General features: G+C 45.9%; 1 protein-coding gene across 1 annotated transcript in view; it reads right to left on the bottom strand.

Moving 5' to 3' along the window:
- Positions 1 to 786: 786 nt before the first annotated feature.
- Positions 787 to 14,678, bottom strand: part of LOC130142039 (transitional endoplasmic reticulum ATPase) — a 31,686-nt gene continuing 17,794 nt past the window's right edge. Inside the window, exons 7-17 of the mRNA XM_056323452.1 lie at positions 13,884 to 13,986; positions 9,576 to 9,709; positions 9,174 to 9,309; positions 8,076 to 8,188; positions 7,338 to 7,502; positions 7,105 to 7,227; positions 5,844 to 6,056; positions 3,554 to 3,862; positions 1,902 to 2,057; positions 1,383 to 1,537; positions 787 to 964 (exon numbers count right to left, since the gene is read on the bottom strand). Of these exons, the coding sequence (XP_056179427.1) occupies positions 859 to 964; positions 1,383 to 1,537; positions 1,902 to 2,057; positions 3,554 to 3,862; positions 5,844 to 6,056; positions 7,105 to 7,227; positions 7,338 to 7,502; positions 8,076 to 8,188; positions 9,174 to 9,309; positions 9,576 to 9,709; positions 13,884 to 13,986 (1,713 nt within the window). The 3' untranslated portion in view covers positions 787 to 858. The remainder of the gene's footprint in view (positions 965 to 1,382; positions 1,538 to 1,901; positions 2,058 to 3,553; positions 3,863 to 5,843; positions 6,057 to 7,104; positions 7,228 to 7,337; positions 7,503 to 8,075; positions 8,189 to 9,173; positions 9,310 to 9,575; positions 9,710 to 13,883; positions 13,987 to 14,678) is intronic.

Genomic DNA, 14,678 nt, shown 5'->3' with positions numbered 1-14,678 from the left:
CTGGGGCTGTGCTTGCCCTGGCCTGGGTGCAGGCAGCAGGACCAGTAAAGGGTCTCACCCTCACCAGCACCAGGGGAATTCCATCGGGGCTCTGCCTCCCCATGGGGCTCTCAGGACACAGGCAGCAGGAGCGGGGCCCAGCCGAGGAAGGTCTGTGAATGGTGGGGTGGTACAGCTGGAGATGGGACAATGAAGGGGGGGCTCATTGCTACTATCCCCCATCCTGCATGCACCATGGTTGGGCTGCTCAGCATATAAACCTGGGGGAGTCAGCCATGTCCTGCCACTCGCTGCTCGGGGACTGGCTCAGCATCAGTCAGTATTGTGCATCACATTGTTTCCCCCCCTCCCCCTTTGCCTTTCATTCCTCTCCCCTTCTGCCTCTTTTCCTTTACAACTGTTACTGTTTTTTATTTTATTTCAATTCTTAAATTGTTCTTATCTCAACTCTCAATTTTACATTCCTTTCCAATTCTCCTCTCCATCCCTCTGAGGAGCGGAGGAGTGAGCGAGCAGCCGTGCATTACTTTAGTTTCTGGCTGGGGTTAAATGACAACAGCAATTTTTTTTATTATTATTATTACTGTGGGATATTTTTTTTAATACAGGCTAACATTGTACTCTTTGCTAAAGCTGCTGATTCTGCCACAAACTAGAACAGAGATTTCTCAGAAATTAAGTCAGTTCCCCTCCTCGTTAATTCACTGTCTGCCTCCCAAGTGATTCCCCACAGAAAAAGTCTGACGTACAGCTACACTGTTCTGATTGAGGAATGAAGAAGCAGAGTCCACTGAACACTGGATTTTTTTCCTGTACAACACGGTCTGATGTGGACTTTGGTCCACAGAGGATAGTGAGTTAACCGTAGAGATCATCGTCATTGTCTTCACTGTACACGTTGCCCCCGCTGCCACCTCCTGTGCCTTGGCTCGGACCAGCACCACCCTGGTTACCTGATGGGAACCTGCATGCAGTGGTGCAGAAGGGGAGAGAAGAGACACTGTTCAAAATACTCCTCATAGCTCAGCATGATCTCCTCCCTCCATACCAATACCCTGGTGCCAAGTACGACAGGGAGGAGAAAGGGGATGAAGCCTTACGGCAGGTCACACATAAGGCTTATATGGCTGATAGATGTTGCTCATGTTAAAGGAAAAGAAGGTTGATGGGACTTCAGGAGCACTAAACAGAGCAGCTACAACTGAGCTGCAGCACAGCCTACGCCTGCCACATACTCAGCTGGCTACCGTACACACTGGGGAGAATGGAAAAATGTGGATGAGGGAATTTTTTTTATCCAGAATCCAGCAGAAAGCTGCCTCAGTGCTCTGTTCTGGGGCTGGCTGAGCCACACCACCCTTGTCCCACTCCCCCACAGTTACCTGAAACTGCCAAAGCCACGGCTCTGCTGTAGAGTCTGCGCAAACATCTCGTATTTCCTGATGTCATTGTCACTGACAGAGCGTCGAGCAAAGCGCATGGCCTCCTCAAAGTGATCCCTGCGTATCTCAGGAACTGGGTCATCCTCCTCCACTTCCTGTAGCAGGACAGAGGGCCCAGGTGAGCTGCATGCACAAGCTCCACGGCCCAACAACCACCCACAGCCTCCCTCCAGCCAGTATGCTCCAATACCTGCCCAAGTAGGGGCTGGAGAGGGACACTGGTAGACTTAGTCACAGCTGCAGCAGGGGCCTTCTGAGCAATGCTGACAATAAGGCACCCCAGGAGGGCCTTGTTCTCCCACAAAATGAGAACAAAGAGCTCCAAGCTCCATACTCTGTGATGAGAGCCCAATCATCCCCATCCAAGGATTATGGAGAGGAATGCATCCTGCCTCACCCACGGGATGAGGTGGGCTGCCTGTCTCACGAGTGGGGAAAGCTCAGGAGTGCCCTACTCACCATGGCGGAAGGATTGGTCTGCCTCTCTCGTTCTCGCCTGATCTCACTCTCAATAGACTCACGGATGGCCAGTTTGCAGGCACGCTGGCAAATTTCTGTCAGGTCAGCCCCCGAAAAGCCATTGGTCATCTTAGCTAGGAAATCCAGGTCGACATCCTAGTGAAAACAAACAAACCAACCAACCAAGAGAGGCCTGTCCTTTACACCCTCAGGTGACAAAGAGGTGTCTTTAGATCCCATGGTATCAAGGTACTGCCTTAAAACTTGGGCCAATTTTTGAAGAGATGAGCCTTTAAGGTTCTCGTTTTTGGGAAAAGTTAACCACATATAAAGGCAGGCCACACTCCCCACACAACCAGCAAGACCCTGCGAAGCAGCTGTTAATCACAGAATAGTTTGGGTTGGAAGGGACCTTAAAGCTCATCTAGTTCCAACCCCCCTGCCATGGGCAGCAACATCTTCCATTAGACCAGATTGCTCAAAGCCACATCCAACCTGGCCTTGTGTGTTCAAGTCCAGGGAGGGGGCATCCACAACTTCTCTGGGCAACCTGTGCCAGTGTCTCACCACCCTCACAGTAAAGAATTTCTTCCTAATATCTCATCTAAATCTACCCTCTTTCAGTTTAAAGCCATTACCCCTTGGTCCTATCACTACATGCCCTTGTAAGGAGTCTCTCCCCATCTTTCCTGTAGGCCCCCTTATAGTGGCCTTCCAGTACTTCAAGTCCTCCTTGGAACCTTCTCTTCTCCAGGCTAAATAACCCCAGCTCTCTCAGCCTGTCCTCATGTGGGAGGTGCTCCAGCCCTCTGATCATCTTCACGGCCCTCCTCTGGACTTGCTCCAACAGGTCCATATCCTTCTTACTTTGGGGGCCCCAGAGCTGAACACAGTACTCCAGGTGGGGTCTCACAAGAGCAGAGTAGATGGGGAGAGTACCTCTGCACTGTTCACCCTCAAGAAGAGGAAGGTTGACTTGTGGATTTAGGATATGATTTGTTCAGGTCTCAACATGAGGAGTCAAATGAAACAGTCAGACTGGAAATGGAGATGGGGCACAGGCAGACCAAGACAACCAACCTCCTCCTCCCCCTCAACTGAGGGAGTAGTACTGCAACCTCCTTTGAAGCTTTCCTTCCCAACAGCACCTAAAAAGGTAAGCTTGGCATAAAATAGCTTGAGCTCTCACTTCACATCTGCTTTTCTCTGATTAGCTATCAGTTGCATTATTGCCTGCTCCTCAGGCAAGGGACATCGCTCTTGCCTATGAGAGTTCAGCAACAATTAACTGCAATAGTTCCTCTTCAATTTCCATTTCCCACCCCTGTTTTCTACATTTACTTTTCTTTCAGAGTACAAGAATTTTTTCCACCTTGCCATAACATGCCTTCCTATTCCCACACTGTGGGCAGAACTCTACTATGCGATAAAGACCTGCTGTGCTTACACACCAACACCTAGCTTTCTTGATACCTAGTCTCAGAGCTCAAGCCTCCCCCTACCTCTTCATTTCCATCCTTCAGGAACTGAAGGCTTCCCAGCTCTGTACTGTGTGGAGCAGTTACCAGCCCTCTGCTCTATTACCAGCTTGCGAGGAACATGTGCAGCACACAGCAAACCCAAGTCAGACACAGTCAGGGTGCGGATCCTACCTTGGCAACTGGTGATTTCCTCAGGTTGGCCTTAAGAATAGCAACCCGGGACTTCTCATCAGGCAGGGGGATGTAGATGAGTTGATCCAGGCGGCCAGGGCGCAAGATGGCTGGGTCAATGATGTCTGGCCTGTTGGTGGCACCAATGATGAAGACGTTTTTCTTGGTGGACATGCCATCCATCTCTGTCAGGATCTGGTTGATGACACGATCTGCAGCACCACCACCATCTCCGATATTCCCACCTCGAGCCTTTGCAATGGAGTCTAGCTCATCAAAAAAGAGCACACAAGGGGCTGCTTGGCGGGCCTGCAAAAAGTAAATGGGAACAATTACTCCATGTTAATACCACCAGGTGAGCGATATGTAAGGGTTAAAAGAATAAAAGACTGGTCAACTTTGTGAGCTGACAGGGGTTCACTAACCTTTGTACAATGTGCTAACATATGTAAAAGGTAGGGTAATACCTAGTTGCTACATAATTGTGGTCTGGAAGTTTAGACTAGGGGATGTAAAACCATAAGGGTATGTCATAAATAACCTTGGACAATGGTAAACAAGCACTGCAAAGGAAGATAAAAGTTTTCTTTAGCTAGAGAACAGGATGGTGTGTTCCAGAACACTAGGATAAGAAGTTTTAAAATCAGTAGAAATGAACTGCGCATGTACAAGAGACCCCAGGTTGAAAGTTTATGTGGACAAAGACTTTGAGCCTTCATCAGAAGGCCCTCTGAGAAGACCCTCAAGGTGGCAGTACGTGTGCATGAGGAGGTGGAAAAATATGTAAAACATTTCGGGGAAACAGTTTGAATATGTATTAGTTTTCCAGGAAATGTTAATGCATATATATATATATGCATATTAGATTGTAGCATAAAAATAGTGAGAACTGGAGCTGGGGGTACATACTAGGAGGAGCGATCCCCTATGCACCCGGCACCGCAAATAAAGAAATACCTGCTTAACGACTCTGTCATTATTGAGTTTTATCTTGGAATCCTGGCCCAGCCTCACCTAGCCTCCTGCCTCAGCAAGGAGTGTTAGAAAGCAAGGGGGCTCAGAAACTCCAATTTTTGATATCGTGAGAAGCACACCGATTTCACACTAAGCCTACCCTACAATTAAAGCAGCTTAGAGGAGTGCCAGAGCACTGCTGCCACAACAAAAACCTTGGAGGAGCTGCTCCAGAACAGACTCTTGCCACGCAAACCCTCAATTAAATTCTCCTGAACAACAAGCTATATTTCCCCAAAGCTAGGAGCATTGTGAACCAAGCAGAAGGGTGGTAACTCCAATGCCTAGAGGGAAAGCTGGAGTCAATTTTCCTGGACCAGAATTCTCCCTGCAAGATCTGGGGATGTCAATTGGTTTAGGCACTCAATTATCAGTAGGCGAGATACATCAAATGGTTCAGCTACCTAAAGGGTAATTATAAGGAAAAGGGAGCCAGATCCTTCTTCAAGATGCAGAGCGAAAGGATAAGAGACCACAAGCACAAATGGCTGCAAAGAAAATTCCAGTTAGAAAAAGAATAAATTTTCTTCACAATGAGAGTGCTCAAGCACTAGCACAAGGCCCAGAGAGGTCAGGGATTCTCCATCCTTAGCATATGTTCAAAACATGAGGCCCTGAGCAACCTGATTGAATTTCCAAGTTATCTCCCTGCTCTGGACAAATGGTCAGACCAGATGGTCTGAGGTTCCCTCTCAACCTAAATTTTTCTCTCTCTCTCTCCTTCCAACTTTGCCCTTTCAGCACCTTCCCTGACCACAGGGGTGATGATTCCTAAGATGATCCATGCAGATACCTCCTGGGACAAGAGGTCACACTATCTATGGGGCAACTGGGCAGGAGGAGTGAGTTTCTTTCTAAGCCATATGTATCACAGGACAAAAATAGAATAGAGTATTTCAGTTGGAAAGGACCTACAATGATCATCTAGTCCAACTGCAGAAAAAGAACCACCCATAGCATGTTTTGAAAATCTGTAGGTGACAACTTACTTTGACACCTCATTAGCTTTCAGGGATGCAAAGAATATCTATGCCATGCTAATACTAGCCTCACTAAGACACTGGGGCATTTATCATGCTATAACAGAAAGCCATTTAAATAGCTATGCTGCCAAAGAGAATTAATTCCTCAATATCAGGAAAGCAGCCTCTGCATTCAGTGCAAGTGCGGAAAACACAAAACAAACAAGAACCAGGCCAGTAAGACAGGTGCAGTAGAGAATGTTTTAGGGCTATCTCAGCACAAACATAGCATGAGGAATAGAAGATACGCTTACCTTATCAAAGATCTCACGCACATTGGCTTCAGACTCACCAAACCACATGGTGAGCAATTCTGGCCCCTTGATGGAAATGAAGTTTGCCTGGCATTCGTTGGCAATGGCTTTGGCAAGCAGTGTCTTACCACAACCAGGTGGCCCATAGAACAGAACCCCTTTTGATGGGGTCATGCCAAATTTTAGGAACTTGTCTGGGTGCTCCACAGGATACTGAAGAAGAATAAAGCAAACAAACAAAAATTTCTCGTGATGAGCCAGAACAGGTCTGTACCTTAGAATCACAGAATGGTTTGGGTTGGAAGGGACCTTCAAATATCATCTAGGCCAACCTCCCTGCTATAGGCAGGGACATCTTTCACTAGATCAGTTTTGTTTCTGCTCCTACCAGAAACACTACCTCTATTTCTGGTGGGTTAAACACAAGGTTCTGCCTGCTCAGTGCCACTGGAGTTTTTAAATGGGCACTGGTTTGAAAAGCACCACAGCTAAGTTGTAAAGATGCCTTAAACAGACTATTTCCACTTATGAACTAAGTACCAGTTCAGATAGTTTTCCAGCACACTTAACCCCAGCTTCACTCTGCCCTGCAGAAGCAAAAGGGAACTGCTCATTATCTAACCTGTTTGCCCCACCCTCCAGAGACAGGCAAGATGTCTGATGTATTTATCCTCCACAACAAGGTCAGTGATTGTGAATGAATCTACTTTTCAATCTTAATTTTTTTGGCATTAAAACAGACGGGGTGTTTCTACAGTGCCAACTGAAAACAAGGACATATCAAACCCAAACCACCCCAATGCAGGCAGGCACCAGAAGTTTCCACAGACCATTCATGACTTTGTTCCAGCCTCTCCCTTCATTGAAGGCTTCACAACTACTTCTCACCTGTCCCTGTACTAACACTGATGAAAAGCCCTTCAGAGGCTTTCCACGTAACAGGATTCTCAGAAGTGGTCCACACTGCTGGTCTCCACTTAAGAGAAGCAGAACTGCTGCTGTTTCCACATGTAGCCCAACACCCACCTAAGATGTCACTGTAGACTCAGCTAAGGAAAGCCTGATGCTGCTTCCCAGAACCTTCCTCTCCCTAAGTTTACCAAGATGGAACAGCATGGTATTTTCAGTCCATTACAATAAAATACCACAAAAACTCTGCATTTACACTGTTCACAGCCTAAACAGGCATGTGAAGAGGTTCTGGATTTTATTACAATTATTTTTCAAGCTGACTAGGCAAAAATCCATTGGAAACTCTTACCTGTACAAGTTCCTGGAGTTCTCTCTTTACATCTTCTAGACCACCAATATCTTCCCAGGTAACTTGTGGCACCTCCACTACAGTCTCCCGAAGAGCAGACGGGTTGCTCTGGCTCAGAGCCCACTATTGTTAGAAGAAACAGCATTATGCAAATCCGAACATGTTATGCTTTCATGCTTCAGATAAGCAATTAGACATTGCACCCAGAAGAAAGAGGGGCACTCCTGCATTACCCTGAAGTCATCCATGGTCACAGCCAGTGAGTTCATCACTTCAGCATCGATGGTTTCATCTTCTAGGTCTATGAGATCCATCTTCTTTCTGATAGCCTGAAGAGCAGCTTCTGAGCAAAGAGCAGCCAAGTCAGCACCAACATGGCCATGGGTCTCATTTGCCACCTGAAAGCAGAGTACTGAGTATGACTCACAGTGATACAAGCAAGCACTCTGCAAGGGCAATGCATGCTCTGGTCACTCAGAGGTACAACAAGACTCTGGAGGACAGGAACATCACTGCTCTGCTGCAAATTCAAGACAAGTGCTATCATATATTTAATAGGCAAAGACACTGCTGTTCCACCTCCTACTTGAGATCAAAGCTGCAACTGGAATTCAGATTATGTACAGAAAGATAACCCCAAGGACTACAGTTCTTCATTCAGGACAGAGATTACAGTAACCATCCAGTATCACCACAATGTTCACCCAGCTCTGTGAGTACTGTTTCAGGCTTGTTTTATTTTTAGAGAGAATGCCACAGCAAGCAAACCCAGGACGACAGTGACAAGGCAATTTCAGACTGGACTGATGATACACATTTGCTTTACTTAGCTATACCATGCTTCACTAGCAAGTGAGGATTTTTGGTCACTGGTAAACTGGTTAGAAGGAAGCTCAGAGATCACACATTCACCCAGTTTCACACTGTCCTAAACAAGCAGAGACAAGCTTTCCTAATAGCATGCTACTCACCTGTTCCAGATCCACATCATCCGCCAGTTTCATATTTTTTGTGTGGATCTGCAGGATCTCCAGGCGTCCGGTGGCATCTGGGATACCAATATCTACCTCTCTGTCAAAACGACCTGGGAAGTACAAAACATATATTGAGCTGCTGATTCTGCAAACTAAAGGAGCTGCAGTCGCTGCCTTCCTCTGACAGAGGAATATGATGACGAGCCACAAACACATATGATTTCAGAAAATGCCAGAGCTTTGGGTTTCTCTGCAGCATCTACCAGCGCAGTAGCAGAGTCAGATCAGAGGAGGAAGAAAAGCTTTAGCCATTTAGGGCAAGTGAGACTACTATATTAACTAGAGTTCAAGACTAAACACAGAGGTTTTCTGTTTTTTCTGATCCTCATTTATAGGAAAACATCCTTCCCCTAACCAACACATCATGAGATGTTTTTATTTATTCCTATCTTTGTGTCCTCAGCACAGGAGTCTACAAATACTGAGAGATTTAATTTTTCAGAACTTTCATAGCAGTACCCAAGTGGTGAAAAACATGAAGTGCCCCAATATCTGGGGGAGGGGGGCAGGAAACCTATGTATTTCTGCAATATTAACAAAGGTACATATACTTATCATTTTCCTCTAGCCATAGCTGCGCATTCATATGCCTCACTCCACATTTAAGAGGCTGCAAACTTAACTTTACCAACTGGTCATACAACAGACATTCATTCACACTGCAAAGTTTCAAAAACCTAAGTCTCAAAAACTACCAGGCTTCTCATCAATAAAAGAAATTGGACAATTCAGAGCCTTCTGCAAACTGAAGTATGAACAACCCCTTAAGTGTTTAGTTCTGAAATAGCCACACCTAATTGATGAACTGAAAAAGCGTGCTACCCTCAAGTATTTCATTATTTCTACAAATTCTAACCTAATAAAGCACAGAAAACAATACCAAAGGTTGGAAGCCTAAAAATTAATTTCAAACAAGTAGCTGGAGACAAATCAATACTTTTGTAACACACAGGTGTTAATATTAAATTTCTGCTCAGTCTTTCCATAACAAAGTATCTGATACACACACACAAAAAAGATGGCAATTATGGTTACCAAATCGCCTGAGTGCTGGGTCAATGCTGTTAGGTCTGTTGGTAGCTGCCATAACTATCACATGTGCTCTCTGTTTCAGTCCGTCCATAAGAGTCAACAACTGAGATACTATGCGACGTTCCACCTCTCCATGTGTCTATGGAGAGAGAGAAAGTAATGATTAGACCAAAAGGTCTAATATACAGCAGAGGAGCTAGTGCTGCACCAAAGCAGACAGATACAACAGACAAGCTGTTAAGAAACATCATTAACGATATCAGATTCTTCCAATATCCATATCTGACATCCAATTACATTCAAGTGTTAAGTTAACCACTGCTTTACCCTGTAGTCAAATGCAGAGATTCACACCAGCTGCTACCAAAACAGATGTACTCTTTACCTTCTACAGGCTTTCTTTACCTTCTCTCTCTTGGGAGCAATGGCATCCAGTTCATCAATGAAGATGATAGCAGGAGCATTCTTCTCTGCTTCTTCAAAGGCTTTCCTCAGGTTGCTCTCAGACTCGCCAGCCAGCTTGCTCATGATCTCAGGACCTGAAAAAAGTAACAGCACTGCAGCACTCAGAAGAGAGGTAGCTAGCCCCAAGGCATGCAGCTGAATTTCTTTAGTACAACATTCACATGGGAGTATCTATATTTCAAACCAAAGCAAATAGTGTCAACCAAGTTCACTAAATTTTCAGGCAAGAACAGCATGCAGAATGACTTTCTATCATTATTCTGGTTTTTTCTTTTTTTTTTATTTCCAGTTTACTGTAACAGAATGCAGCGCTAGTCAATGAGCTACCTTTAGCTACCTCTTTCCTTACCCTATTTCACACATGGTAAGTTACTCTGTAATGTACCACCACACAGTTAATATCAGTACTAGCTTGCAAGAGAAGCAATCAAATTATATGGTGATGAATTATCAGGGTAGGAAAAGAAAAAGCTGTAAGATATCAAAGCTGTCTTTCATAGAATCATTTAGGTTGGAAAAGACCTTTAGAGATCAAGTCCAACCGTTAACCCAGGGCTGCCAAGACCACCACTAAACCATGTCCCTAAGTACCACACCTAAGTGTTTTTTAAACACCTCCAGGGACGGGGATTCCACCACCTCCCCGGGCAGCCTGTTCCAATGCTTGACCACCCTTTCAGTGAAGACATTTTTCCTAATACCCAATCTAAACCTCCCCTGGCATAACTTGAGGCCGTTACCTCTTGTCCTGCCACTTGTTATCTGGGAGAAGAGACTGACCCCCACCTGCCTACAACCTCCTTTCAGGTAGCTGTAGAGAACAATTAAGGTCCCCCCTGAGCCTCCTCCTCTCCAGGCTAAACAACCCCAGTTCCCTCAGCTGCTCCTCATGAGACTTGTTCTCTAGACCCTTCACCAGCTTCGTTGCCCTTCTCTGGGCACGCTCCAGCACCTCTACATCCCTCTTGAAGTGAGGGGCCCAAAACTGAACACAGTATTCAAGGTGGGGCCTCACCAGTGCCCAGAACAGGCGGACAATCACTTCCCTTGTCCTGATGGCCACACTGTTTCTGATAGCATGCTGGTGTGTACTGGCCTCCTTGTCCACCTGGGCACACTGCTGGCTCATGTTCAGCCAGGTGTCAATCAGCACCCCCAGGTCCTTTTCCACAAGGCAGCTTTCCAGCCACCCTTCCCCAAGCCTGTAGCATTGCGTGGGGTTGTTGTGACCCCAGTGCAGGACCCAGCACTTCTCCTTGTTAAACCTCATACAATTGGCCTTGGTGCATTGATCCAGCGAGTCCAGATCCCTCTGCAGAGCCTTCCTACACTCAAGCAGATCAATACTCTCCCCCCAACTTGGTATCGTCTGCAAACTTCCTGAGGGTGCACTCAATCCCCTTGTCCAGATCGGTGATAAAGATGTTAAACAGAACTGGCCCAATACTGAGCCCTGGGGAACACCACTTGTGACCAGACGCCAGCTGGATGTAACTCCATTTACTACCACTCTTTGGGCTCGGCCAGCCAGCCAGCTTTTAACCCAGCGTAGAGTACAGCTGTCCAAGCCATGAGCAGCCAGTTTCTCCAGCAGAATGCTATGGAAGACAGCATCAAAGGCTTTACTAAGGTCCAGGTAGACAACATCCACAGCCTTTCCCTCATCCACTAGGCAGGTCATCTTGTGGTGGAAGGAGATCAGGTTTGTCAAGCAGGACCTGCCTTTCATAAACCCATGCTGTCTGGGCCTGTTCCCCTAGTTGTCCTGCACGTGCCACGTGATGGCACTCAGGATGATCTGCTCCATAACCTTCCCCAGCACTGAGGTCAGGCTGATGGGCCTGTAGTTCCCCGGATCCTCCTTCCTGCCCTTCTTGTAGATGGGCGTCACATTGGCTAACCTCCAGTCTGCTGGTACCTCCCCAGTTAGCCAGAACTGTCGATAAATGATGGAGAACGGCTTGGTGAGCTCCTCTGCCAGCTCCCTCAGTACCCTCAGGTGGATCCCATCCAGCCCCATAGACTTGTGCATGTCGAAGTGGAGCAGCAGGTCAGTAACTGTTTCCTCCTGGACTGTGGAGACTTCATTCTGCTCCTCCTCCTCCCTGTCTTCCAGCTCGGGGGGCTGAGTACCCAGAGGGCAACTGGTCTTGCTATTAAAGACTGAGGCAAAGGAAGCATTAAGTCCCTCAGCCTTTTCCTCATCCTTTGTGGCAATGTTCCCCACTGCATCCAATAAAGGATCCTTGGCCCTCCTTTTGTTTCTAATGTATTAGTAAACACATTTTTTGCTATCTTTTATGGTAATGGCCAGCCCGAGTTCTAGCTGGGCTTTCACCTCTCTAATCTTCACCCTGCATAAACTCGCAACATCCTTAGAGTCCTCCAGTGTTGCCTGCCCCTTCTTCCAAAGGTGGTAAACTCTCCTTTTTTCCCCTGAGTTTCAGCAAACCCTCTCTGTTCAGCCAAGCCAGTCTTCTCCCCCACCAGCTCGTCTTTTGGCACATGGGGACAGACTGCTCCTGTGCATTTGAGTACCTTCTTGAAGAAGGTCCAGCCTTCATGGACCCCTTGGCCCTTCAGGACTGTCTCCTAAGGGATTCTGTCAACCAGGCTCTTAAACAGGCCAAATTCTGCCCTCCAGAAGTCCAAGGTAACAGTTCTGCTGACCCCCTCTCCTTCTCTTAGAATTGAAAACTCTGTCATCTCACAATCACTATGCCCAAGATATCCTCTGACCACCACATTACCCACCAGTCCTTCCCTGTTTGTAACCAGGAGATCCAGCATGGCATCTCCCCTACTTGGCTCACTGAACAGCTTGCATTACACAGGTATTACCTCTGTAAGATCCTATAAATGAGTTTAAAAAAAAACAAACACACAAAACAACCCACCACCAAAAAAACAACACCAAAACCACCCCAAAAACCCCAAACCCATTTCCTCTCAAAGAATAAATAAGTGAGGAAAGAAAGAAAGAAAAAAAACCTCTTTAAGCACATCAATCCCAGACGGAAGGACAGCATTCCCCTGAGATCTCCTACAATTGCTGAACGCTAATGCAGTTCACAGATTTATTCTGTTTTTACAGATTTTTTCCATCATGCTGATGGGAGTGGTAATGAAAAATGTGCTTCTAAGAGATCCAAGAAAAAGAAACCTGAGCCTCAGGAGTGCAAAGCTGCTAGCTGACTGAAGTGCATCAGCTGCAGAGCCACTGGTGCAGGCAGGTACTAAGTGTTTCATTACAAGTAACTCACCAATTAATACCAGGTCTATCTACAACACTGCCTGTAACTCCATGTTTGGGACTCGCAGACAGAATGCATCGCCAATTCTGACAATGTTATTTTTATTATGCAATAAAAGTACAAGTGTCTAAAGAAATATCTGGCTCATTAGCATACAGTGACATCTTCCATACACTTAGGAAGTATATGACAAGGGTGACGTGGTTAAACAGTCCTTTTACATCTGATGTCTTGAGATACAACGCAAATCACTTCCCTACAGCTGCTCACTGCTATGCACTCCTTTGCTTTCACCTTCATGGGTCTAAGTAATTCAAATCAGAAAAGCAGCACTCCTTAAGTACAAATGTTCAGTTATTCCAGCACCGACTGTAAAATGGGACAGAAAAACAGTGAGGAAAATTCAGAATCTGCTCCTTACTGGACATAAACCAGTATCTATCTCAGCTGCTACAGGTAAAGAGTAATCAATAGGAGGTTGTGGGACTTAGCTACAAGTGACAAGGTACTCATTATAGCTTTCAGAACAGTTCTTCCCAATTAATGTTATGTGAAACAGAATAGGTCTTGTGCTTTACTTGAGGGGAAAAAAAAAGGAATCCACAGCAGACCAGCTTATTTTCTGAATGGAACATACTGGCAGCAACAAAAACAAGTGTCCTGCACCCATATACATAAAATAATCTCACCACCTCACTTCCAGCTCTGCCCTCACCAACAAATGAACACTCAGCCAGACAGACTCCAAGTCCCTGCATCACAAAGCTGTCTTTCCAATCAGCCTGCTACAAAACAGCCAAGCTTAAGGGAAGTGCCATTACAGACGTTTCCACACAAATGGCCTCTAAGTGTCCCCAGAGGCACACTTCAAAGAGGTAAGGAAGGATGTCAGGGAGACAACATGGCTCTATAAGCCCTATTAATACCATTCATTATCATGAGATGGACAATGAACACACAGCAGATCTGGGGCCAAAGCAGCCACAAAACTTACCATTGATCAGGAAGAAGAAAGCCCCTGTTTCATTGGCCACTGCTCGGGCAATCAGTGTTTTACCAGTGCCAGGAGGACCATACAGCAGAATCCCACGTGGAGGCTGAGGACAAATGCAAGGGATTTAAGTGGTGAGCTAGTATCTGAATGCTTAAGTAACTTCACACTGAAGTTGTAAGCATTTGATAAAACTGGTCTGAAATTGTGATGCAAACTCATGCTGAATAGTGAATGCTGTACCACTTATGTAAAGGATGACGCACCTATGTTTAGTTAGAAGTCGGGAAATGTCCAAGGACCCTTATTGCCACATGACGGATGCACAGACTGCTAAGTCCTTGGGTTGGTTATCTTTAAAAAGGGACATTTGGTCTTAGATTCCTGTTGTACATGCAACGTGGCGAAGATGGAGACTTTAAACATGGCCGCTGAGGAATAGAGTCTGCGTAGAGACAACTCCTCAAGGACATTGCGCAGGCACGAGATATTTAAATCAATTCTCAGAGTTGTAATGAATATGTAAACAATTTCTTGGAAAACTAATGAATAGGTATGAGTTGCTTGTATAAAGAGGGGACTGAAAAATCCCCTCGGTGTGCATGACTGTCTTCCAGCTCGGGGGGCTGAGTACCCAGAGGGTAACTGGTCTTGCTATTAAAGACTGAGGCAAAGGAAGCATTAAGTCCCTCAGCCTTTTCCTCATCCTTTGTGGCAATGTTCCCCACTGCATCCAGTAAAGGATGCAGATTATCCTTGACCCTCCTTTTGCTTCTAATGTATTTGTAAAAACAGGTT

The sequence above is a fragment of the Falco biarmicus genome, chromosome W (genome assembly GCF_023638135.1).
Source record: "Falco biarmicus isolate bFalBia1 chromosome W, bFalBia1.pri, whole genome shotgun sequence".
In the NCBI taxonomy this organism is placed as follows: domain Eukaryota; kingdom Metazoa; phylum Chordata; class Aves; order Falconiformes; family Falconidae; genus Falco; species Falco biarmicus.
This window is presented reverse-complemented; position numbering and strand designations above follow the sequence as displayed.